Source organism: Urocampus carinirostris, chromosome 19 (assembly GCF_059441175.1).
Source record: "Urocampus carinirostris isolate Australia breed hairy pipefish chromosome 19, RoL_Ucar_1.0, whole genome shotgun sequence".
Lineage (NCBI taxonomy): Eukaryota > Metazoa > Chordata > Actinopteri > Syngnathiformes > Syngnathidae > Urocampus > Urocampus carinirostris.
Window position 1 is genome coordinate 2,926,532 of NC_142367.1, and position 26,034 is coordinate 2,952,565.

Genomic DNA, 26,034 nt, shown 5'->3' on the forward strand with positions numbered 1-26,034 from the left:
AGCACTACTTTATAGTTAGATAGAAATTACGGATATAGTAAATACTAATGCGCAAACAGAAAAGGTGAATGAATGCTGAGTCGCGCAAAAGTTAAGAACCTGACTCAGTGTTCTCGTTTGCCCGCGTCCCTGCGTCCTAGATGCATCATTTTTGCTGGGGGCCCATGGTCTCAAATCGACGTGCGTCCCCGGGACGCAACTTTTTTGACACAAAATTGTCATTTTTACATTTTTTTTAAACAAAGATTTACCGCACTCCAAACTTTTCGTCAGGCAGATCCAGTGTTATGCCGAGAAATGCATCCCTGCCAAGATTTGCATCGCCTTGCTACTATAACCACTTTTACCTCACTTTTATATCACTTTTCGGGAATGTAATGGTGAACATATAACAAAAAACACTTCGTCTTGCATTTGTTGGGAATGTAATGCCGTTCGATTACATTCACAACAAATACAAAGACGGAATGGTTTAAGTTGTATTACATTCCCAATAAATGCAAGACGAAGTGTTTTTTGTTACATGTTCGCCATTACATTCCCGGAAATTGATATAAAAGTGAGATAAAACGAGGTAAAAGTGGTTATAGTAGCCAGGGGATGCAAATCTCGGCAGGGATGCATTTGCGGTTCGAGTTTTCGTCTGCACGCCGATCTCGAATTGTGTGGTGAAAAGTCCGTCTTTTTTTAGAGAACCGGCTTTTTCGGCTCAACTCATTCAAAAGAGCCGGCTCTCAAACGGCTCACTTGCTTTAATGCATTATATTACGAATTATTATGTTGTATAAAGAAGTTAAGAAAAAAAGGAAGTATAAAAGGAGAAAATGAAAAAAAAAAACAGGTTTGTGGTTATCCCTTTAATCGGTATATTACCAACAATAATTTGATGCAGAAAATGAATTAATAATTTGATAATTAAAACTGAATGAATATATAGATTTTTATTATACATTTGTCACCGATTTACAATTTCAACCTCGATAACACAAAATTTTGGGGACCCATGGATTTTTGAGCATGCGAGTCCCCGGGACTCATCACTTTTCAGAGGTAAAATGAACACTGCTGACTCGTGTCGTTCGCAAACGAAACGTCTCTTTGAGCTCTTGGAAGTGAACGAAGGGAGCGAAAGCTGATTTCCTCGGAGGCGCCATTTTTTCTTATGATTGGTCAATACCTGTATGCACTTTATAGAGATTTTGTGTTGTTGGCTATAAATTTGTTGAGCATAAAAAAGTTATTGTTTTCCATTTTATCTTTTAGGTATATTTATAAATATACCTAAAATTAAAAATCAAATTATATTTCATGTGTATTTTCAATGTTAAAGTGTTCATATTAATATGTAAAGTGTATTCCTTTTTCTTCTTTTATCCTTTTCCTTTTGTTATTGCATTTTTTTTTGTTTATTTTTTTCATTTTTGTCTTTTTTTATTTACCCCTTTTGGAGTCATTCCATGCATCATGTTACACAATAATTGGTAATGTAGATATCAAAGAAACAAAACAATGTAAAAAGCCGTTTGGGACCGGAAAGACCCGGCTCTTTTTCGTGAGTAGTGCCGAAAAAACCCCCAACTGTTTCTTTTAAAACAGTTGGAATTCCTATCTTTTTAAGTAAAAGCCGTCAAAATAATCACCGCTGTGTTTCTATTTGCTCAGAAAATGTCAAATTATTTGACATATACTTTATTTTTAAAGTAACAGAAATGGTAACTTTCCCAGGTAACTAGTTGCTTTTACCATAGCGTAATTAAGTTAGTAACGCAGTTTGAAATGTAATTCATTTGTTTTTTAAATTTTTCATTGTAGGAAATGGTGTTTTGAATTTGAATATATCTTCCCTACAAGGAAAAAAATGGAACTGAAAAGCTTCGGCTTCAGGCCCACCCCTTGAGCACATGTTTATCTATTATTTTATTGTATTTTACATCTGTTTTTTGTGAAAATATTTTGTTTTAGTTTGTTTCCGTTTTGGTAATTTGATTATGTCTTTTGCTGTGCCTAAATAAAACCTCAATCAATCGATCCAACGTAAAGCAGTGAGCTTCCCCCACCCTAAACGCTTCATTTCAACAGCCTTGATGAAAGGTCTGCATAGGCTGAGGAAAAGTGTGTGTAATGCTCTAAGTAAGTGCTAATGGTGAGGTTAATACCGTAGCTGTTTGCAAGCCAAGGTAAGGAGCAGGGAGGGAGCAAAAAGAAGAAAAGCATTTGCCGACGTGAGTGCATGTAATTGCTAGCAGTCCCCCAGACAGGTGACGCTAAAACACACAAGGCTTCGCCACATTGTCGCCCTTCGCATTTATGTCCCCGACATAAAAAAGGTACTTGGCTCTGGTTGAAAGCAACAGACACCAGCAGGTAACATGTAGTTTAGAGCACTGCTTCTCGACTGGTGTGACTTTAGGACCCACCGTTCCACCCGAATGGCAAGCTGTGACCCAAATCAAGAAAAAAAAGTAAAATTCTCAAATTCATCCAATGAAAGGATTGTGCCGTTTAAAACAGTAATGGTAGTTTTTCAAAAAAACAAAATGACCAGCAAAACCAAAACAACTTTAAGTACTACATACACTCGCATATAAGCCTACATCCCATATAAGTGACCCCCTAAAAGTGCTTTCAAATAGCCATACTCAAGGAAATTCAAAATATTAGTAAAGTGTATACCTAGACAACAATAATTATTTAATTATGTGGTTTTACTTCTAATACACTGGTAATAAGCTAAAAATTCTAACATTTTTAAACCATTTACTGTACCTTCCAGCAGCACTTCAATTGCAGACATCCGTACCCCAGTCTCGTTTTTGGCAATCGTTTCCTTCTTTGATTCAATGTTTTCAGTGGTTTCCATTTTTCCTTCCCCTTATCGCTGACTTTCTTGCGACCCATTATTATGGTCACAAGAAGGATACAAAACCCAAAAAATCACAATCAAATGAGATGTGGTCCCTCTCAAACACTACCATTGACTGAACAGGAAGAAGAGATTGGGCAGCGCATTATTGCCATTTACTGTGAATGAGTGTAATTGATCCTCCGTTTGTTTCTTCTTAGCATTATTTAGTCAAAAAGGCCCGACCCACAAGTTGAGAAACACTCCTTTAAAACAGTCTTTAAAGGTACTCACAAATACCTTTTGTCCAATTAGGCACGGAACGTGTATGAAAATATGATGCAAAATATTCCAAGTGCCGCGGGACTCAAAAATGTTTGTCTCAAAGTTGTGTTTCAACTCTTTTTTTCTAGGGCTGTGACGTCACTGAAGAAACACATCTCTTTCAAAATGGCAAATCCTGTTAACACAACATGTGAGGCAGCTTCGAAACAGACGGCGACTGTATTAAAGGAACAGCGATTGCATACAGCTTATTTCTGCTTGGAAAATTGGAACTTATCTTATCGGACTGTATTGTGCGAGTTGCGTGCTTTAACCTCCAAAACCTGTGTGGGCTAAGTTTACCTGCCACCAAGGCAGCACGATTAACAGAAATCGAATCAACTTCGCGATGTGACTTACTGCGCAAAGCACGGCATTTTTTTAAAGGTTTTGTAGTGTGTGATTGAGTTTTGGCCGACCACAATTGTTAATGTTCAAAATCTAAAAGTGCCGACCAGTCCGAGGCAAGTGTTTGTAATAGCACAAGCCAATAAATGCGATTCAAAGTTCGCAAGCACCACACTATGCCACACCCACCGTGTGAGTTCATTGAGAGTCATGGCAGACTCCGCAAACATAGTCCCAGAGTCAACAAACGAGAAGGAAACAAAGTTTGCACCGAAGAAGGGCGGTACATCACTTGTTTGGACCTATTTTGGTTTTGACGAAGCAGACGTGGAAAAGAAGAAAACGCCCGTTGCAGAATTTGCTTTCGCGTAGTCGCTAGGTCCAGAGGAAACACAAGTCATTTGTACGAGACCCATAAAAATTATCACGTATTACAACTTACGGAATTTCAATAAGTATTACAAGTAAAAGACGAAGAAGGTGCATCTACAATTGGACTGGGAGGTAAACACACCTCAATCAAGGCAACATTTGTGACCTTTCCGCCGTACGAAAAAAGTTCGCAAAGGCACAAAGAAATAACCAATGCTTTGTAAAGAGTTCATAAATATTTTTTCATATATTATCTATGTTAGTGTGCAATGTTTACTTTTTTTATGGTGGATTTTAATAAATACTTGAATACTGATGAACATGCTGCAGTAGCACATTGTAAATTTTATATTTCACTAATAGCAGACATGTCATGATAACAGCCTTAAAAGTGTGTGGATTATATTTAGTGTGTAATATTTACCTTTTTTAGTGTTTCTCAATTTATTTTTGTTGTTGTTATTTACTTTGTTTGGTGTGGGTCATTTTAAGTGCCTACATTTTATCTTTTATACTGTGTAAATGTTCTTGATTTTTATTTTTTTTTAAGAGTTCATGATTTCCTTTTTTAAAATGTTATTTATGTTTAGAGGTTGACTTTGTTTGGTTATGAAGACATGTCAAATTAGTTGGAATGTTATTGTGTGATATTTTATTTCGAAAATTGTCTAGACCACTATTTTAATGAGCATGAATTGCTATCTAGTGCATTTCGTAGGTGGGTAGGTACGATCGATTGAGGACTTGACAAGTAAAAAATGGTCAACAGAAAGCAACCCTAACAAAGATCACGAGAATATGGTGCTGTTTTCTCTAAGTTTAGCATTTCAATATGGTTGAGTACTGTATTAACAATAAGAAATCTAACACATAACGTACTTAAGAAAAATCAAAAATTGCATCAAAATCGGAATACTGGTCTGAAAAATCGCAATAAAGTTGTTTTTTTTTTTTTCCAAAATCGTGCAGCCCTACCTGCCACTGTGACGATTTTTGCCCTCACTTCCTTATAGGTGGGCCATTGTGGCTTTTCGATTTTGTTTTTCGCTGTGTGTGTTTAGTGGTTTGTGTAATTTTGTCCGGCTAGTTTTTGTTTGCTTCTGGTTGGTCCTGTTAACAGCACACAGTGTGTCCTTTGACCAGCTAGCTAACCTGCAGTCCATTGGTTTATTAATGGCCAAGTACGCATTTATTGCTGTCGTCACTTTTCTTTGTTAGTTTCCCGTTCGCTGGCTGCTCACTGGGTGATTTTTTTTTTGTAGGCCAGCCACCGTTTTTTTCCGTCATGGCTGCGGCCACCTTCCATAATTCTTTCCCGGTTTGCCCCTGTTAGCTGCACACAGCGAGTCATTAGGCCGGCTAGCCTGCAGTGTCCATTGTTTTTTTGCTGGCCAAGTTCACATTGTCACCTTAGCTGTTTTTCCGTTGTTGATTACCTCTTGCTACTTCGTGCTTCGCTTTTCGCTGATTCCCTCCTTCACTAATTTTGAATTTAATTTATTTAGTCTTTATTGTGATTGATATTATTGTATCTTGCATTTTGTTCTGATAGACAGCAGACAGCTGTGGACAGATAAAAGAGGGCGTTCTGTGTTGGGCCGGTGTGAGCGACTGTAATAGGCTAGTGTATGCTGTCAGTCAAACAGCGGGCAGGCGCAAGAGTGGCTGTCTCCCACAAACTGCAGCATTAGGTCCGATAGCTTTTAACGACTCATTACATTGAAAAGAAGTTCATCAATTCTATCAGATTATATGGAAAGTCAGAATAGCACAAGGAAATGGTGATCGCCAGCGGGTGCCTTGTGGAGTATTACCGGGTTCCAGAAGCGACTAGGGTGGCAATGGGAAGAAGGCAGGAGCGAGGCTCCTGCTCTGGTCTACTGTTTCGGCTAGGCTAACAACTCTTACAAGCAATTGCAGCTGACCCTGTTTCCTGGCAACACTGCCAAACGGATGACCTGGAGCAACAACTCGTGGGAAAATGCTAAATATGGGAAGTGTTATTTTATTTTCTGTCTGGGGGGTTTTTAAGGGTTATTGTTCTATCTTTGTTATTCATTATCCATTATCCGTTATCGGTCAGTTCATAATACGCTACAAAGCCTAGGAGCCAGGACACTTACCCTCAGCCAAAAGGCCAAGCTAAGGTCCTAGCCCTAAAGCCTTGCTGCGATCATTGCGAATGCACCGTTCCCGGAGGTACTGCAATACCGGGCCGATGCGTGCTGAACCACGGCCAGAAATTTCTGGCTGTGTTCTGTCTCCATTTGGTGGACACTCGATGCTAGTAAGAAGCTAGCTGGCCACTCTCTAAATTTCTTTATTTCACTAAAACTAAAAGCCCACCACGGTAATGGCGATCTCATGTTTTAAATTTTTGCTGGTGGTTCTGGTCCGCATTAACAGCGTAAACCGAGGGATCTTTGTATACCAATAGATGGATCCAGATTTTATGCAAAAACAATGTACTATTTCATCACATTTTATAAATTTGGGAATTCCGTTAAAGCAAATGACCAATATGGGATGCAGGAGATATTTACACCGGAAAAGTAGGAATTCTTTTGTACTAATGCTACATAGAGAGCTGAAAATTATACTATTCATTCTGCCTTTTTTTGGTGTGTCCTTAATGAATTACAGTTAGAGAAAGCAAACAAATAAATAAGAGGTAGAAGGTAGTTACACGACAATAAGTAATTTTCAGCGCCCAGACGTTAACCCACACAAAAACTAAATAATGAACATCTGTACACGAGCGCAAGAGCGCATTATGACGCGTGAGAGAAATGCAGCTGAACAAAGAAACCATGACGACTGCCTGATTGCCATGGCAACAGCAGACAGGCCTACCGAATATAATAGCGCATCAATCATTGTCCAAAAAATAACTTTTTTATCGGCAGAAATAAAGAGGAAAGTGAAAAAGTCAGAGCATTATTTGTGGACGACTCACCTGGAAGCCCAGCTGCTTGCCAAACGTAGCCGCCTCCTGCAAACACGAAAACAAAAGCTCAAACATCTGACAAATCAATAATCAAATTGAAAAGTGCTCTGGATGTCAGTGTCAGGTTGGAAAGAGCGAAGGGAAATGAATGTTTGGTGAATGTGAGTGTGTTCTTGACTCCACAGGGGTATATGGCCTTCGCATATAGGTAAGACATTTTTACAGGCTCTGAAGCCAGCCCAAAGGGACACTCATCTATGCACCCTAAATTTTTTATTTCAAATCAGGGTAAAAATTTGTTTCATATTTTTAACTCAAACTTGCTGTTGGGTGCAATGGGAATTGAACCAGTGTTGCAGCAGTTACCTTTGAGCACAGTCCAGGCCTATAAACTTATTTTAACGTACAAGAAGATAACTCAGATATTGCCAGTATAAACACATCCCTTTAGTTTTGGCAGAGAACGGAAAAAAGTTTTTGAAGCAGTTTTTGAGCATTTCAGGACAATAACAGTTTATTGTTGAGGAGGAAAACAAAGTTAATTTTGACGAGAAAAAGACAGGACTACATATCAGTGCAAAAGAAAAGCAAGCTTTCGGCATTGAAGATGACCGTGTTACTTTTAAATAAGATCGAAAAGAAAAAATGCAGAAACACAGTGTTTTCTTTATTTCACACACTCATCCTCAAACGTAGATGCTAAACTTTTTATAGTTAGTACACACTCAAAATAAGGAGAGAAGACATCGATGGATTTTGAGCTTGCAAGGAGAACGGGGGAGAGAGCCCAAAATTTACAGTAGATAAAATATTTGAATGTTTTCTAAAGGTCCTCCCCTGAGCCCTTTCTTTTTTATTAAATCTCCTAGGTTACAAAGGCTAAAGGGTGTGGAAATCAAAAGACGGCAACATGATTGGCCCACAATAACAATAAGGTAAACGGTGCATTATAGTCAAACCAACAGACAGCAGTGCGCGCTAATATTTAAAAATACAAACTAGCAACAAATGCAAAGGTGGGTAGAGTGGATACAACTTTTACTCAAGTTAAAGTACTGTCACTTCAGAATAATATGACTTAAGTAGAAGTAAAAAGTAGGCATCCAAATAATTACTTGAGTAAAACCTGGTCATCTTGGAAGGGGGTAACCTCATGTGTGGACCCTTCTCAACGTTTGATCATTTTCCGCATGCTGAGGTTTTTGAGTTTTTTTTTGCCCTCATGTAGGTTTTAGATCAGGTGCTGTAATAATAGTTTGTAGTTTGCAATAGTCTGTGATCTGTGAAGCCCTTTGAGACTCCTTGTGATTGAGGGCTATAGAAATAAACATGACTTGACTTAAAAGTAAAAAAAAGTACTTGATTACAAACACCTCAAATAATAATTTGTAGTATTTATTGATTTAAATAATAATAAAAAAAAACAACAACAACCATTCAGTCAGATCATCAAATCATCGAAGTCCATCCAATCAACAATATATTACAAGTCTGTGTACTCAGACAGTTTGTTTAATTGAACCCTCTGTGGATTAAAAATATACATAAATGTAAGGCTACAGCTATATACACTGCACTGTACAGTACAGTTAAAAGAACATTCCTAACCGTGCTCAAAAGTTTCACCAGGTGGTTGTTTGAGTCACTGCTCAAATCTAATTGAAAGAATGGCTTGAGGGCCAAGTGAGGGCCATAGCTTCAGGGCCATGTGAGAATCTTGGGTGAGGGGATTTAAGTGACAGGTTCAATGTAGCCTAATCTAGGAGAGTAAGAGCATATTTTCTTCTACACGAATCCACTTAGGTTTAAGTAAGAAGTATAGTGATAAAACAGCAGTTATTTAAAAATACTCCTGGAAGGGTAAAATTTCCCAAGACTTAATCAGGTAAATGTAACTGATTATATGTAACTCGTTAGTACCCACCTTTGATCGTATGCAATCACCATGCAGGAGTCCAATTGATAACAGACTAAACTTATTATAAACCCATTTTGTTACGTAGATTTTGAGTAGAAAAACACCAATCTGTCAAAACCCAGAGGCAAATTGAGCATTAGCTCAAAAGCTTGAAGTAAAGCAATTTCTAAACATCTTATTTCACAAGGAATCATTAGCATATCCGCAGCTGATTTGTTCTTGGCTTTTCCTCCATACACAAGGTGGAAGCAGCCTAAGAATTAATTCTTAAATGCATCAAATGATAACCCAAATTAATAAAATATGCATGAAAATGAACAATTACTCTGACAACCCAACATGTGGATAATAGCTGTGTGTAATTATGTGAACATCCAAATATTGAAGCTGAATAGAGTCGTAAAAGGCACATAATGGGCCATAAATAGCACACTCATGTTAAGGAGCCCATCGCATCAAAATTTGATGGCCTTGGGATGTGTGAGCCTGCGCGTATAATGAGCCCCGAGCCGATTTTGGGAAGCTTGGCATTTTGGGATGGCGCTGCACGTGCCGCCACAGCTGCCGCCACAATGGCGACTACTTCAAGTGACATCTGGGCTGGCCGTGGAATTTAAAACCATCCAGTGGCCAAGGGAAGGGAAATTAACGTATTTCCCAGACTATAAGGTGCATCTAGAACCCTCAGTTGGCCAGGAAGTTTAGAGTGCGCCTTATAACCCGGTGCGCCATATAAATTGCAAATAGGGTGGATAAGATTGAAAATGCATATAATATTTATATGGCCTCTTCCATATTTGTTCAATGATTGATCAATCAATAAACATAGCTGCCATGCTTATCAGTGTGGATAACCCTCTCGCAGGTACCTTTCAGGCTTCACACAAAGTTAGTCTGCGGCTTGTCGTAATCAGAATTTTATTTCTATTACTGTTAATCTTGATTTTATTGCATTTTAACCATTGTGTGTGTCTGTATTACGTGTTTCAAGTTGTTGGGCGGCACTAAAGGTCTTATTGTACACTGAAAGTTTTCATACAGTACTTTGAATGGCAATGTATTGCCTGGAAATAAATTTGATTGGAAATTTGATTGCTGATCAAAATTGCAAAATACTATCTGCAACTGGAATCAAAACCGGGTCTCGGCAGTGATAGTGCCATCACCTAACCACTAGACCAGGGGTTGACAACTCAGAATGTTGAATGAGCCATATTGGACTGCAAAAAATTAAAGGTTTTATATAAGACTAATAAGAAATGCAGCACATACTGTACATAGTCTATGAAGCTCTCCGGTGTATAAGTTGTACCAGCCAAAAAATACCAATGGTGCCCGCAGGCACAACATTGGAGACCCCTGCAATAATATGTACCGTAAATAATATGATTACGTACGGTTACTTACTGTAGTACTAATTCAATGAACCTTATAATCCAGTGAGCCTTGTATAAGAAACATATATGGCAAAATACTATTCATGGGGGGTGCGCCTAAAATCAGGAGTGCAAAAATTACGGGAGGCAAAAATGTTGGCATCATGGCCAAAAGTTGCTGGAGTTGAAGAAAGCAAAGGAAGCGAACAGGCTGCCAGAATGCGAGGCGAAAATGTTGCCGCTGTCAGAGGATTAATCAATCCGAGGGATATTTTTAGAGCGCTTAAGCTAATAATCCACAATTGGCAATTTTACGCTGAGAAAAATGATCGTGCACGATGCAAATGCAAACACTTTTTGCTGACAAAATATCCTGAAATTCATAATAATGATACAATCATAAGCAGTTATATGACCCTGCCTAATATAGACCTGTGTTGATTTTTGTAACCCTTTATTGACCAAGTAACATACAGGCCACTTGCTGGTTGGAATTGGAATGATTTTTGTTGTCATTCATAAAAACGTAGTGAACATTGTTTATAACGAAAATTAGACATGGTACTCTCGGATAAACAGGTAATAAAGGGACACTGTGTAATAATTGACCACTAGATGCCACTTTTTTGGAGTGACAACAAAACAAGTGCTACAAAGCAGAAGGAAGAATCTAAACTACGGAAAATTATTTTTTTAAACAGAAATACAAAAAGCGTCTTACTTTAGGATTCAACAACAAATGAGAGCTATAAAGCACAAGGAAGAACACAAACTACAGAGACTTAATTTGTTTCTCTGTTTTTGCCCAGCCTATCGTTTTTTCCCGTCCAAACATCAACAAGATGGAGGTAAATTAGCTCGTGTGATGTAAAATAAATGCACATTTTTCAACACACAAGTATTTAAAAAAAATAATCAGTCTGTGAATTTTTTTCTAAATTATTTAAGGTGGGGGGGCATCGTTTGACATGTATTTGAAAACTTGAAAGTTAAGTATTTTCTTAATTAAGTATGTGTATGAAAGTATGTGCCTAACTGAGTTCAAAGAGCCTTTGTCATTTTCCCCCCACCGCGCCTATCTACTTTTATCTTACTTTTAGCACCGCTGTTTGGGGACTCGCAACACGTTAGGAAGAAGGAAAGGGAAAGGGGGTGGATGGGGAGTGATTTCATGCTTGTTCATGGTTTTTTTTTGTTAGTGTACCTGAGAATGATAAATATAAGAAAAGGCCCGTCCAAACGCACACCCAAAACCCCCCAAAAATGAAAAAAAAAAGAGTTTATCAGGACTTGAGGATTGAGCTGACCTAAACTGGGATCATGACTTTAAGCCAGGAGATGGCAAAATTTCTAGTTGCAGACACCACCTTTGAAAAAAAATGTATATATATGTATTTATATGTAGGTTTTATTTTTTTCTACCGTTAAAAGTGCTAAATAGTACACACTGTCTCTTGAAACCAAATTAAGGCGAGGGCCTTACATTATCATCCTGCGGGGCGCACTTGGCTTCCGCGCTGCAAGCTTGAGACCACGTATTTAAAAGGAGCCTGCAGGCCTCTGAGGTGAAGTATAACAAGACCAATACTACCGATTAACAATGTGCTCACGTCTTAAGCAGCGAGCCTCTCGATTCCTAATTATAACATTATCATTCAGAAACAGTCATGTTTAAATAGTCTGTTAAAGTGATTGCACATTCTCTCGCCAACTTGCTGTCTTACGGGACCAAAACACAAGCTAATGAGAAAGTTGCTAGCTCATCTTTTACTTCGTACCACTGACTTTGCTATTTGGTAAGCAGATGGTTTGTTGCTTTGAATATGTAGACAAGCACCGCAGTGTTTACTTATAGAAAGAAATCTATTTTAGGATTGATGTTTGTATTCTAAGAACAAAATTAAAGCTTTTAAACAGTGCCCAGTTGAGTAATATTACAAAATACAGCAGTGCTTTTCAACCACTGTGCTATAGCACACTGATGTGCCGTGGCATAGCAATTAATTGTCGTACCGTGCCGTGGGAAATTATCCAATTTTTGTGCCTGTGCGATATAGCGAAAACTATTTTTCTTCAATTATTTTTTACCGGAGATGTGACGGCACCGACTGGTGGTGTCCCGCGGGATTTATTTGAATGAAAGAGTGTGCCTTGGTTGAAAAACGGTTGAAAAACACCGAATTACAGTTATCCGTTGGTTATTACGGAAACCCCGCAAAAAGTGAAAATCCGCAAGTAGCATCGCAGATTGACAAAAGACCCTAAGGGCAAAACTTACTTCAAGATGACATCCTTACCGACTGAGTATGCGACTAACTAAATAGCAACTAATGAGCAAAAAATAAAAACAACACAGAAGTTGAATGGTCATTATTGTCATTATACAAAAGTACAACAGAATTGGAGGGCTTCGCCTTTCAATGCAAGAAAGCGATTTAGAGCATGTTTGGCTAGCTACACACAAGCATTGGGTAACCTCGAATAGGTCCAAGTATCTGTAATCTATAAAATATGTTGATCCTGAATGTAGAGGTTTACCACGATTTGTAGATGCAGGTCATCCATTTCATGGATAATGGATCTGGCGTTGGTGAGATACCGGCTTGTCAGGGGTGGTTTAAGAGAGTTGTTAGCCATCTGTAGCAGTAGGATGGACCAGCGTTGCTATTATTTAGGGGTGGCATCAGCTCAGGAGGTAGAGCGCTCGTATTGGGATCAAGGGATCACAGGTTCGATTCCCGGCTCCTTCGAGTTATATGTCAAAGTGTCCTTGGGCAAGACTGAATCCCTAATTCCTAATCCCTAATGCCCCAATAAGCAGGTCGGCGCCTTGCATGGCTGCATGGCCACTATTGGTGTGTGAGTGAATGGGTGCGTGTGAAGCACATTGTAAAGTGCTTTGGGCGGTCTTCATTGAGTTGAAAAGCGCTATATAAATGCAGACCATTTACCATTGTTGTCTTCTCTTCCAATGTCACCTCAGTCTCTTGGACCTGATAACAATCCACAGAAAACCCGCTGGTGATCACCACTTCTTTGAGCTCTTTTGACTTCCGACCTCAGCTTTCATGTGACTAAATATAAGCATGTCCCTGCGGCAATGTCGCCCTCGCTGGCCAAATATCTCCGTAGGACTGACCACCACAAGGGCAGCAATAGAGGATCGTAAGGCGTTATACAACCGAAAACATGCGCAGCATATAAATGTCCAACAGCGATCACAGAATGAAGGGTTTGCCGACATCATAGGTGCCAAGGGGCTTAATCCGGCCCGCAAGACAACACTGAGAGAAGCGCAAGAGAAAAATGAACTGCAGTTTTAAATATGCACCACTCACAAAGCAACTGTACAAGTAATTATTTCTCTATTCTTTTTCTCCATCTCACTTTCACTGTTTCTCTCTCTCTTGATCTACCGTATTTTCCGCACTATATGGCGCACCATGTTATAAGGCGCACCTTCAATGAATGATATATTTTAAAACTTATGCCATACATAAGACGCACCCCATTATAAGGCGCTATAAGTGCATGCTGGTTTAAGATCAGGTAATTGTGCAATTTTGTAATTGTAATCCTGTGCAGTCCTTCGAGACATTTTTGGGATTAAGGGCTATTTACGGTAAATAAATGTGACGACTTGACTACAGTAGAGAATGTAGTTACGTTATGCAACCTCTAGATGTTGCCACGCTCAAGGGAATGTCAACAAACCATTCAAAAAGGTCAAACTTTATTAACAAACAAGCTTTCCACAACTCCATTCACTCCCAAAATAAATAAACAGCCGTTTTATTATTTTCTCTGAGGTAAAGCATTTTCGTGACACATCTTTAACATCTTTGAACAACATCGACATATCATTTTATTTTTTGTCCATTTAGTCAACACGCAAAGAAAAAAACGTCTGATACTGTTATTTTAAATGAAACGTTAGTGCAATCGCAATAAAGTGACACTCGTAATGTGCAAAAACAACGAGTGCAAAGCAATAACATAATAACTGTAAAATGTAAAACGTAAACACACAAAAGAAAAACAAAGATCACTCTATAAGCTCCTCATCGACGAATCCCTCGAATTCTTCTTCTGCTGTGTTCGAATTGACCATATCTCAGTGAATGGGCCATCCAACACGTCCGGTGTTTTTGTGCCAGCGCTGTTGCCTTCATACGTATAGTTATCGTACTGACACTTCTGCTTGCCGCTCTTTGTTGAACAACCCACTGTTCAAGTGTCTCCTCTAACTCTGGCCATCTTGCTTTATTGCCACGGAAACTTTGTTGAGTTTTCCTTACTTGGCGGAGCTTATCTTCATCCTTTCTCCACTTCCGTACCATCGATTCATTTAAGTTGAACTCTCTCGCTGCCGCTCTATTGCCGTGTTGTGCTGCGTGACTGATCGCTTTGAGTTTAAACTCGGCGTTGTACGCGTGTCTCTTAACAGGAGCCATTTTCTTATACAAATGCACGTATGAAAGAGAATCTCGCTCTCTCTCTCTCTCTCTCTCGCTCTCTCTCTCTCTCTGTCAAACGTGACATTCTGAATAATTCTGCGTTTGTTTAAGGTAAATTGTGCTTTACATCTTCACCAGTCAAAACCCTGGATTCAGACAAATACTGTATTTGTTGAATATGAATTAAGCAGTTTAATGGGGTAGCCATTTTGCCACTTAGTAAACAAATACAACACGAGCCCCGGCAACTACCAATCGTTTAATATTTCCCAGTATGCACAGCGCGAAAAATGGAGTCGGCGGCTGTTTCTCGTAGTTGCGAGACCTTGCGAATTTAATATTGAGCCATATATAAGGCGCACTGTGTTATAAGGCGCATGGTCAGCTTTTGAAAAAAAATAAGACTTTTAGGTGCGCCTTATAGTGCGGAAAATACGGTAGTTCTCTCTTTTTTGCTCTCTTATGTCTCTATCTAACTCTAATTTTCTCCATCTTACTTTCCTACTTTCTTTTCCTCTCTATTTTCCCTTTCAATCTTTGATTTTTCTTGCTCTTTCTTTTTTCCTCTTTTCTGTCTCTTCTTCTCTTTAACTTGTTCTTACACTCTTATTCTCTATAGTTTCTATTTCTCTTTCTCTTCCTTTTTTCTGTTTCTCTTTTTTCTCTTTCCCGCTCACTTACTCTTTATCACTCCCGTTCTTTGCCCGTCTTTCTCATGCTCATTTATATAACTAATTTTCTCTCATTCTTTTGAGATTTCTAGCTTTTTTTTGACTTTCTCTCTCTTTTTTCTCTCTTTCACTTTCTTCTCTCCCTTCCACTCTCTAGTGTGCTCTCTCCACTTCTCTCATTTGTTCTGCCTTTTCCTGCTTCTCTTACCTTCTCTCACTGTCTCCCTTACTCCGTCTTTCTTGTTCCCTTTTACTTATTTTTTCATTCTCTCTCTTTGTCTTAAACCTAGTAGTCCAGCCCCTGTGAGATTTTTTTCTAGCATGTGGCCCACAGCTAAAATGACTTTGATACCCCTGGCCTACAGGGTGGTTGAATAGAGGGGGGTGTTAACCTTAGTCTGCTGGGACCTTGCACTGCCGATGAGGGGGTGGCGGTATCCAAGCGGCTTAGATGTCAGTCTGATAACCGTATCAGCACTAAAGGCCTCTATCACACGTCTCACCTCACGCTCGGACAAGAGGTCAGAGTTATCTCCCTCAAGGAAGTTCACCAATATCCAGTTACTCTACATTTTACAACGTCTGTCAGACGGGGCAATAACTCGCAGTCATAAACGCTAGGATAGACTTAAGTGTTGTCTCTTGAGGGGTGCTTGTACACAGTAAACATGCTGTGTGACTTTTCACAAAATTCAACCCCCCCAAGCAAGATTTACTCAGCGAACTCAAATTTTGGCATATATATTTAGTGCAGTTGAGCAGCAAAAATAGGCTAAATAACTACAATATAACAATGGAATGTTTTGGGTCCAATTCAGACTGAATTCTGTTTTCTTTTTTGTTAAGCACTGTGTTTTCTTTACTATGGTATAAGCAGTGTTGGGAATAATGTCTTTATAAATTATGTCGTTACGTAACGGAATTATTTTTTCAGTAACGGGGTATTCTGACTACACACTTTCTTTCGCCATTACTGATACTGACAGTCAAAAGTGATAGGTTACTTTGAATACCCCGAGACGTGGCGTGTTGTATTAACTGCTTACCTTTTTTGTGTGAAAATAGTTGAACTGCAGTAGTATAGGTCTACTTGAGCAGTTTTCTGACAAGTAATGACTTATTCTATAGATTGGAACTCACTTTATATCATTTTATAGTTGACTTTTGTCGTGAACAAAAAACTTAAAGTACAGAAGGAAGGCTATGTCTACTTGACCACTTGTCTCAGATTGTGAGGGTTAGATTTAATTTATTAACTTAGGATTGTTTACTGATGATTAATACTTTATTATTGTTTACGGTTTATTTTTGTAGCAATTCAAGTGTAGGATAAATCTGTTGCTGGTAAGGTGCAAAAAATATGACAAGGTTCTATAACTACATGTCTGTTATTCTCTATTCAAATGACTCAAATACTGCTCAGAAAATTAAAAATTCCTTGACATGCAGCAACTTAGTAACGGAAGTAGTTATTTTCCCTGGTAACTAGTTACTTTTAATATACAATAATTCAGTTACTAACTCAGGTATTCTTTTATAAAAAGAAGTAATGTAGATCCAATTACTTTTTAGAGTAACATCCCCAAAACTGACTATAAAACAGCCTTTTATCTTTTTTTTTTTTAAAGTACCGTATTTTCCGCACTATAAGGCGCACCTAAAAGCCTTAATTTTTTTCAAAAACTGACCATGCGCCTTATTTATGGATCAATATTAAGTCGCAAGGTCTCGCAACAAAGGCAAGCAGCCGCCGACTAGATTTTTCCTCGTAGGCGATGTGGTCCGCGGTGTATGCTGGGATACATATACCGGCGTTTCATATAAAAGGGGAATACATTTTATCTCATTATAGATAGATAGATAGATACTTTATTCATCCCCTAAGGGAAATTCACATTTCCAGCAGCATCCCTGAGCTGAGAACAGTACAATAATAAAGCCAAAAGAATACAATATACAAATACCCAGTGTGACGTGCAAATGCCCACTTTAGCATGTTATATAGAGTAACCAAACATCGGACTTTAAGTACAACTCTGAGTCCTGCCATGTGCAAAAGTTTGCAGATGACACTGCGATCGTGGGATGTATCAGAAACGGGCAGGAGGAGGAGTACAGGAAATTGATTCAGGACTTTGTCCGATGGAGCGACGCAAACCACCTGCACCTAAACACCACCAAGACCAGAGAGATGGTGGTGGACTTCAGGAGAACCAGAACTCATCCGGTTCCTGTAACCATCAAGGGAGAATGTGTAGAATTTGTCCAGACCTACAAATACCTGGGTGTGCAGCTGGACAACAAACTGGACTGGACTGCCAACACAGAAGCTCTATGTAGGAAAGGGCAAAGCCGACTTTACTTCCTCAGAAGGCTGGCCTCCTTCAACATCTGCAAAAAGCTCCTGAAGATATTCTATGAGACAGTAGTGGCAAGCGCCCTCTTCTATGCGGCAGCGTGTTGGGGAGGCAGCGTCAAGAAAAAGGATGCCTCTCGTCTCAATAAACTGGCTAGGAAAGCGAGCTCTGTTGTGGGCAAAGAGCTGGACAGCCTAACAACAGTAGCTGAGAAACAGGCACTGAAAAAGCTGAGGTCAATCATGGACAATCCATCGCATCCGCTTCACAGCATTATCTCCGGACAGAAGAGCAGTTTCAGTGACAGACTGCTGTCACTGTCTTGTACTACGGACAGACTGAAGAGATCTTTTCTTCCTCATGCCATACTTAAAGTCCGATGTATATAGAATGAATAGGAACGGAGAGAGAACGGTCCCCTGCGGAGATCCTGTGCTGCTAACCACGGTGTCCGATGTACAGCCCCCCTGTTTCACATACTGCGGTCTGCCTGTCAGGTAGTCAGTAATCCATTCTACAAGGTGTGAGCTAACTCCCATCTCTGTCAATTTCCTACTCAGTAGCAGAGGCTGTATGGTATTGAAGGCACTAGAGAAGTCCAAAAATGTAATCCTCACAGCCTCCTTCGCCCTATCCAGGTGAGAGAGGGATCGGTGTAACATGTATAATATAGCATCCTCCACTCCACTTATCACACTATTTACTTGCAGTACTTAAATTGAATGCAGAGAATAGAGACAACAAAATGTTGTCCCAAACGATATGAATAAACACAAAAACGCACAACAAGGTAAACAACTCTTTTGTGTATCTGATGATGAATTAGACTTTGCTTTATTTGTATTACTGGTGGTCTTGTAATTAGGTATCAGCACTTCCACCACAGTGACCCAGGTTTGATTCCCGTTGCATACAATGTTTTGCGATTTTGTTCAGCAATGTTTTTCAAACATAAAACCTCATGTTGTAATGCACACATTTAAATACTGTATGCATTCTTACTTGTGTCCATAGTATTTTCCCTTATATAAGGCACACTTTCAAGTTTCAGGCCGATTTAGGGTTTTAAGGTGTGCCTTATAGTCCAGAAAATAGGGTGAATCATTTTACGTATAATACAATAAATAATTGATTTATTGATTTCTGTGTTTCTGTGCTGTGATATGAAAAAATGGGAACGATAAGTAAATCAATTTTGACTATCAGACACCTGCAAAGAAGTTTGCCGAGGATGTCAGGGTTGTTCGTTATTTTGTTTGTTATTGCGCACAGTTGTTCTCTATTTCAACTCACTGTCATCATTTTACCCATTATGTCTGACTGTGGTTCATTATTTTCATTATTATGCACTATTTCCATGATTGTTACCATTGGCCAATCATCTTGTGGTTTTTTGGTTCATAGAACACTTTGGACTGATCTGCTTTTAGTAAGCTTGAATATAAAAAAAGAAAGGGCTCAGGGGAGGGCATTTAGAACAGGTTGGACTTTCTTATCTGAAGGCTTCTCTCCTGGTCCCTCCTTGCAAATTTAAAATCCATTAATGTATTCTCTCCTTTTTTTGAGTGTATATTAAAGTTTAAACCTAACACCTTTAAAGGATGACATTTGGCAATCATCTCCCATAAGTTGAGCCAGAAAAAAAGGCCTGTCAAAAAACGTTGATAAACGAAGTTGTGTCTTCGCAATGTCACCAGTTACTGAAATATACTCATCACAGAAACATCAGGATCAGTCTGAAACAACTTACCCAAGAACTATAAAAACGGGATAGCTTACCCAAAAGAAGTTCGCTGGGAACCTCTACTCATGACACGATTCCCCGCAAATACAGTGTGGTTACATTCACGGACGTCCAGTGAATAAAACAGTGTAAAATATTTACTTAGCCAATGAAATTTCCAACGTAAATATGTAGTCTTTTACAGTGTGTATTCAGAACCGAAAGGAAATGTGCGCAAAGCCAATTGTGATTCATTTTTACGGGAAAGTGTGCACGATCATGGATTAAACTCAGAACGATAAGTGAAACATTTGCAACTCTTTCAAAATGTCTAAAAATTAGCTACTTTTGGAACAACTAGCCCAAGCATGGGAAAAATGTGTAAAATACAATGATTAGTTTTTCAAATTCTGATACAATTTTACAAGGTACTAGGTAGGGTTTTAAGCTCCTCACAAGGCCCTTTTTTTACTATCATGCTTTCATAGCAATCCTTCCTATTTTTTCATTAAAACTGGTCAGCATGTAAAATGAGAGGGCAATATGTATTTCAAAGGAAGTCAATCGACTAACCACATCAAATTGCTTAAGCCAGGCACACACATGGCGCCAGCCACGATGGGAATTTGGCAACAACACTTCATTTTTGGGATCAGGTGACCATTCAAGATGGCATATGTTTAAAGAAAACGTGAATGAGGGCTGCATTGCGTAAAATGTGAGTCCAATGATTCTAGAGGAAAGCATGGAGAATGGTGCCCGATTGCAACACAGAAATGAAAAGTTGTATTTCGTTGTTTGTTTTTTTGTCATTGCTGGTTGCCGCGGTAATGGACCAAATTGCATTTGCTTTTTATTGTTCCCTGAAGATCAAAGGAGAATTCAGCTATCTGAAATTGAAGCCGATGATACGGAAAGACACGTGCAGCATTTTTGAAATATTGTGAAGATTTTGTAAATGTTAAATCAAGTCAAGTCACATTTATTTATATAGCCCTTAATCACAAAAATATCTCTGCACAGGATTACAATTACACAATTACCTGATCTTAAACCAACATGCGGGCAAGGAACAACTCAAAACCTCAGTGTGAGGAAAAAGAGAAACCTTGAGAAAGGACGTCATAAGTGGTAATCCCCCTTCAAGGATGACCAGGGTGAATCACAATTAGCAATACTATACACAAGCATAGTAAACACTAGGTAACATGTTAAAAATTTGTCCGGAAAGTGCATGACAACAGCGACGCCCCAAGCCTGTAAACTAGTCTAGAAAGTCTGTGACAGCCACGACGCAGTTTCCCATCTCTGCCAGCTGGTCCATGCAGGCGTTAACATGCTTCAGGTCAAACGCTGGTCCGCTGACTCATCTCCAAATCGTCCTTCTCCTTTGTATCACCACCAGGCAGGCAGTCGGAAAAAGACAGGACAATATAGAATATGAGACGGGCATCAATCATAATCTTTGGAAGAGAAGTGTGTCTTAAGCCTCGATTTAAAAACTTCCACTGAGGTTGCAGATCTTATCGCCGGAGGCAGGGCTTTCCATAACACCGGGGCCCGGATGGAGAACGCTCTCGAGCCTGCAGACTTCTTGGCTCTCGGAGTCACAAGTAGACCGGCATTTTCCGAACGCTGACTCCGTGCAGGAACATAGGGGGAACTCAAATCAGAGAGATAAGAGGGTGCAAGTCCATGCAAACATTTATATGTTAATAAGAGAACCTTAAAGTCACATCTTAAGTGGACTGGGAGCCAGTGCAAGTTGGCCAATAGAGGAGTAATATGCTCAAACTTTTTGGTCTTAGTCAAAAGTCTAGCTGCCGCATTCTGAACCAGCTGCAAACTTTTAATGCTAGACATCGGGAGACCAGAAAGCAATACATTACAATAATCAAACCGAGAAGTAATAAACCTCTGCATCTGATTGGGACAGCATCGAACGAATCTTCGCAATATTACGGAGGTGGTAGAAAGCTATTCTAGTAATATTTTTCACGTGTGACTGAAATGACAGCTTAGGATCAAATATAACACCTAGATTTTTGACCGGGTCACTATGGGTGATATTACATTTGTCTAGGTTCAGGGTAGTGTTTGAAAACAACTCACGATAGTGAGCTGGACCAATAATCAACATTTCATTTTTTTCTGGGTTAAGGCATAAAAAATTAACTGACATCCATCTTTGAATCTCAGCAAGGAAAGCCTCCAGAATTCTATAACTTAAATGTCCAGTTGTCTCCAGTGGCACATACAGTTGAGTGTCATCTGCATAGCAATGGAAACTAATATTATACTAGCGGATAATGTCAGAGTTAACACATTGCATCCTGTCTGACAGGTAGGACTTAAACCACGAGAGTACCTTTCCTGAGATACCAATGCATTCCAGACGAACCAGAAATATGTTGTGGTCGACAGTATCAAAAGCAGCACTGAGATCCAGCAGCAGTAACATTGATGAGGCACCGGAATCTATTGCAAAAAGGAGATCATTGGTTACTTGAGCCAGGGCTGTCTCAGTAGAGTGATTTGTCCTAAATGCTGACTGGACAGTTTCAAATAGGTTATTTTCTGTCATGAAGTCATTTAGCTGCTGTGCAATGACCTTTTCAAGTAATTTTGCAAAAAATGGCAGATTTGACACTGGCGTATAATTACCGAGGCTTTCTGGGTCAATGTTAGGTCGCTTAAGCAAGGGTTTAATGACGGCAGACTTGAAGGCTACCGGAACAATACCCGAGGATAAGGATATATTAATACCATTTAAAACTGATGGTCCTAAGATCCCGAACAGATCCTTCACCAGTGAAGCTGGAAACGGATCAAGCAGGCAAGTAGTTGGTTTGGCCCTACTGACCATCTGTGTTAGACTATCAAGGGACAAATAATTGAAACTGGAGAATATTTCTGAACAACCGCCGACACGGTCCTTACCTAACACCTCCACATGTTTGAGGTAGGAGGAGGTTAGAGAGCGTTCTTTTAAAATTTCATTCCTGATTAGCTGAATCTTTTTATTAAAAAATTCCATAATGTCGTTAGCAGAATAAGTTGTTGTCTGGTAAGTTTCGCCACTGTGTCAAACAAAAACTTTGGATTATTCTTATGTTTAACAATAATCTTAGAGGAAAACGATGCTTTAGCTGAGGCAAGAGCTACTTTATATTTCAGCAAGCTATCACACCAGGCCAGTCGGAAGACCTCCAGCTTAGTAGTGCGCCATTTTCGTTCAAGTTTTCTGCAACCTTGTTTGAGTGACCTGGTTTCTTCAGTAAACAAAGGTGTATGCTTCTTAGGTCGAAATTCATGCCTTAGGGGCGCCACAGATTCAAGAACATTAACCAAAGCAGTATTAAAGTTGTTTGTAAGTGAGTCAACAGACCCAGTGTACGAAAGGAAGGCTGCAGTTAACATAGGTAATAGTTCTTTTAAAGCTAATACCGTTGTAGGGCGGATATTGCGACTGCTAAAGCCTAAATTTTCCTTATCACAGTAAACATTAAACAGCACCTCACACTTAACAAGATAGTGGTCAGAGATGGCATTAGGATACGGTAACACTGTAACATTTGAGGCTACTACGCCACGGGTCAGAACGAGATCTAGAGTGTTCCCATCTTTATGAGTGGGCACATCAACTATTTGATTGAAACCAAATGTATCAATCAGTGACTTAAAAGCAATAGCAAATGAATTTGTTGGGGAGTTTATGTGAACATTAAAATTACCAATAATTACAACATAGTCCGCATAAGTTACCAAGTCTGTTAACAGTTCCGAAAATTCATCCAAAAAATTTGAGTATGGTCCAGGTGGGCGATACACAACAACTACATAAATTTGTGGACCTCATAACAAGTGCTTCAAACGTTTTAAAAACAGTAGGGGTACCAGGAGTAAATTACAATTTACCTTCCGATATAAGAGCACCTTTTTTACATGGTCGTGCCAAGTGTGAACTCACAAAGTTAGGGCGAGAAGCCTCATTTAACACTACAAACTCATTTGGTTTTAACCAGGTCTCACAAAGGCCAATAACGTTAAGATTGTGTTCATTAATAAGGTCATTGACAAGTTAAGCTTTGGAGGCTCGTGATCTAATATTCAGAAGGCCAAGCTTTAGCACTGTGGACTGAGCTGAAACCTTTCGCGAGTTTTGAACCTTAATGGCAACCTTAGAGGTAACCTCCACAGGATTATACTGCCGGTCCCGGGTCTTGTGCCTTGCATAACGGCAGATGCGGCCCGAATTCCATACCACAGGAATATTGTTGACAGGTGGAGTAGCAGGATGACTATTGGTAGAAAATAATGTTATTACTTCTCCCTCCTCACCTAAAAAGGGAGAAACAGAGGTAAGAAGCACAGAAGAAGATGCTATAGAAGAGTACAGATCAGGGTGTATGGTGCAGCCAATAGAACGCTCTAAACTACAAAAACTATGTGAATTGCATGAATCTAGCAGAGCGCTAGTTAGCTCTAGCGTTACAGACTCCACACCCGTGGTTACAGGTTCATTAATCACCTGTGACCTGGCCTGCACTAGTGTACTCTGTCGTGGAAGGATTAAACAGTAATCTATATTTTTAGAAAGAGTGAGAGCACCTTCTCAGTTAGGGTGAAGGCCGTCTCTCCTCGGCAGGTCAAGTCAACCCCAGAAAGCAGGCCAGTTATCCACAAACCTAAATCCTTGCTGACAGTGAGACTAGTCTGCTAAACCTCTCATCATTGCATCTCGCAGGCAAGGGGCCAGAGACAATTACTCGATGCTGGCGAGATTACAGGTCCTAGCAATATTTTTCTTTGTAATCTCAGATTGCCTCATTTTAGTATCATTAGAGCCGACGTCTGCGATTGGCTGGCAACCAGTTCAGGGTGTCCCCTGCCCATTGCCCAATGATTGCTGGGATGGGCTCCAGCACCCCCCCGACCCTACTGAGGATAAGCGGTGCAGCTAATGAGATGAGATGAGATGAGAGCCGACGTGAATGACTATATCGGTGTAGCTAGCCCTGTCCTGGTGTCTAGATTTGCATGTCAGCTCCCTCAAATTAGCCTCAATGTCGGGTGCTCTGGCCCCAGAATTACACATAACCGTGGCTGGGGTGCTAAGCTCTATGTTACGGGTGATGGAGTCACCTATAACTAGGGTGCGGGAGCCAGTAGACCAGGGTGGAGTGGGACTAGCTAGGGGGCTGAACTTGTTATGTGTCTGAATTGGCTCACCGCGATTAGCATGCCGTTTAGGGCTAGTGCTAACCAGACTAGCAGGTTCGCTACAACCCACGCTAGCAGTGGTGTCCGAGGCACCTAACATTTTCCTTTTAAACTGCTCTAGCTCACGGACACGTCCCTCTAGAAGGGCTACTTGCCTACGGAAGCGGGAGCAACCTTTACAACAACCCATACTCACTTGTGAGCAGTCGGATGCCGAAACAACGTCTTAGCAGCAGTGGGAGGGGCTGCCCCTCACCAGCGATCGGCAGCAGCGCAACTGTAAAACAATTGTGCGCGGCACTTACCTTGCGCCAATCGTCCGAGATACTTACCTGAAACTTTTCAACTGTTCGAGATAAAAAATCTCAGTCCAGAATTCTGCTATAGTAGGAATCTGAATCAATCTCGTAGTCACGACGAAGTGAGCAACACAAAAACTCCCGCCACTCGATAAACCGGAAATAAAGTATTGTCTAACCTACTGTTTTGCTCCTGTTTTATATTATATGAATAATGTTGGCAAGAGCATTGACCTATTTTTCAAATACTAAAAATTACAAAAAAACAGATTCAGTACACTAAAAAGCACAGAAATAAAGATGTAAATATATACATTAAAAACAAATAAATACATGTTTTAGATAATCTCTTTATACAGTATGTTCCATTACTGGTGAGCTATTTTCAGAAACTGTCCGCGGGTTACTCAAGTGTTTGTAGGACGCTACCGGGTGCCTGGGGGAACCACGTTGGAAACTCGTCCACTACACTATGATCAGACATCTAGTGGTCAGTAATACACAATGTCACTTTAAGGCTGCATTTTTAATGAAATCCAATCATGTAGTCTCGGCTCAACCTGTGTAAACAAACATGCCGGATGTCAACTCGCATTTGCAGGGGCATTATCACCATCAAGGAGTGTAACTGACCCTTTTTTCTTTTCTTAGCATTATTTTGCCAAGGCAAAGGCTAATGACCCACTGAAAATAAGTCTATGACCCACTTTTGGTTAGCGTCCCGTCAGCTGAAAGACATTTTCTTAGAAGACAGTGAAAGTCATCAATTTCTTGTTTGCAAATGATATTTACTGACATTCCCAGGGCGCTTTCAAGGTAGACGGTCTTACTTGCACTCAACAGATCAATAGCGAAGAAATAAATATATGGGTGATTCTTTGTTTCCAGCAATATTTTTGTGTCATGTTTATTAAAGGAAAAAAAGAAAAGAAATAAACCCCATTCTGTTTCATGTTTTTAATATTTTATTACAACACTAATATGTTTAACAGTAAGAGATACATAGTGGTCAAGCTCAGGGATGGATACAATTACAATTATAGCTTGTTTTCTTAAACAGTGTCTCAAACATGGAATCATTTTACCAACAAATTAAAAAAAAATGTTTTGTACATAAACACATACATCTACACTATATGAAGTAAATAATATGATTACTATATAAATAATTTAGAAC

General features: G+C 39.6%; 1 protein-coding gene across 2 annotated transcripts in view; it reads right to left on the reverse strand.

Annotated features, from left to right (window-relative positions):
• Positions 1-26,034, reverse strand: part of LOC148346898 (adenosine kinase-like) — a 288,745-nt gene that overhangs the window by 40,587 nt on the left and 222,124 nt on the right. For both annotated transcript variants that reach the window (XM_088323478.1, XM_088323479.1), the window contains exon 8: positions 6,843-6,878. In XM_088323478.1, the coding sequence (XP_088179604.1) occupies positions 6,843-6,878 (36 nt within the window). The remainder of the gene's footprint in view (positions 1-6,842; positions 6,879-26,034) is intronic.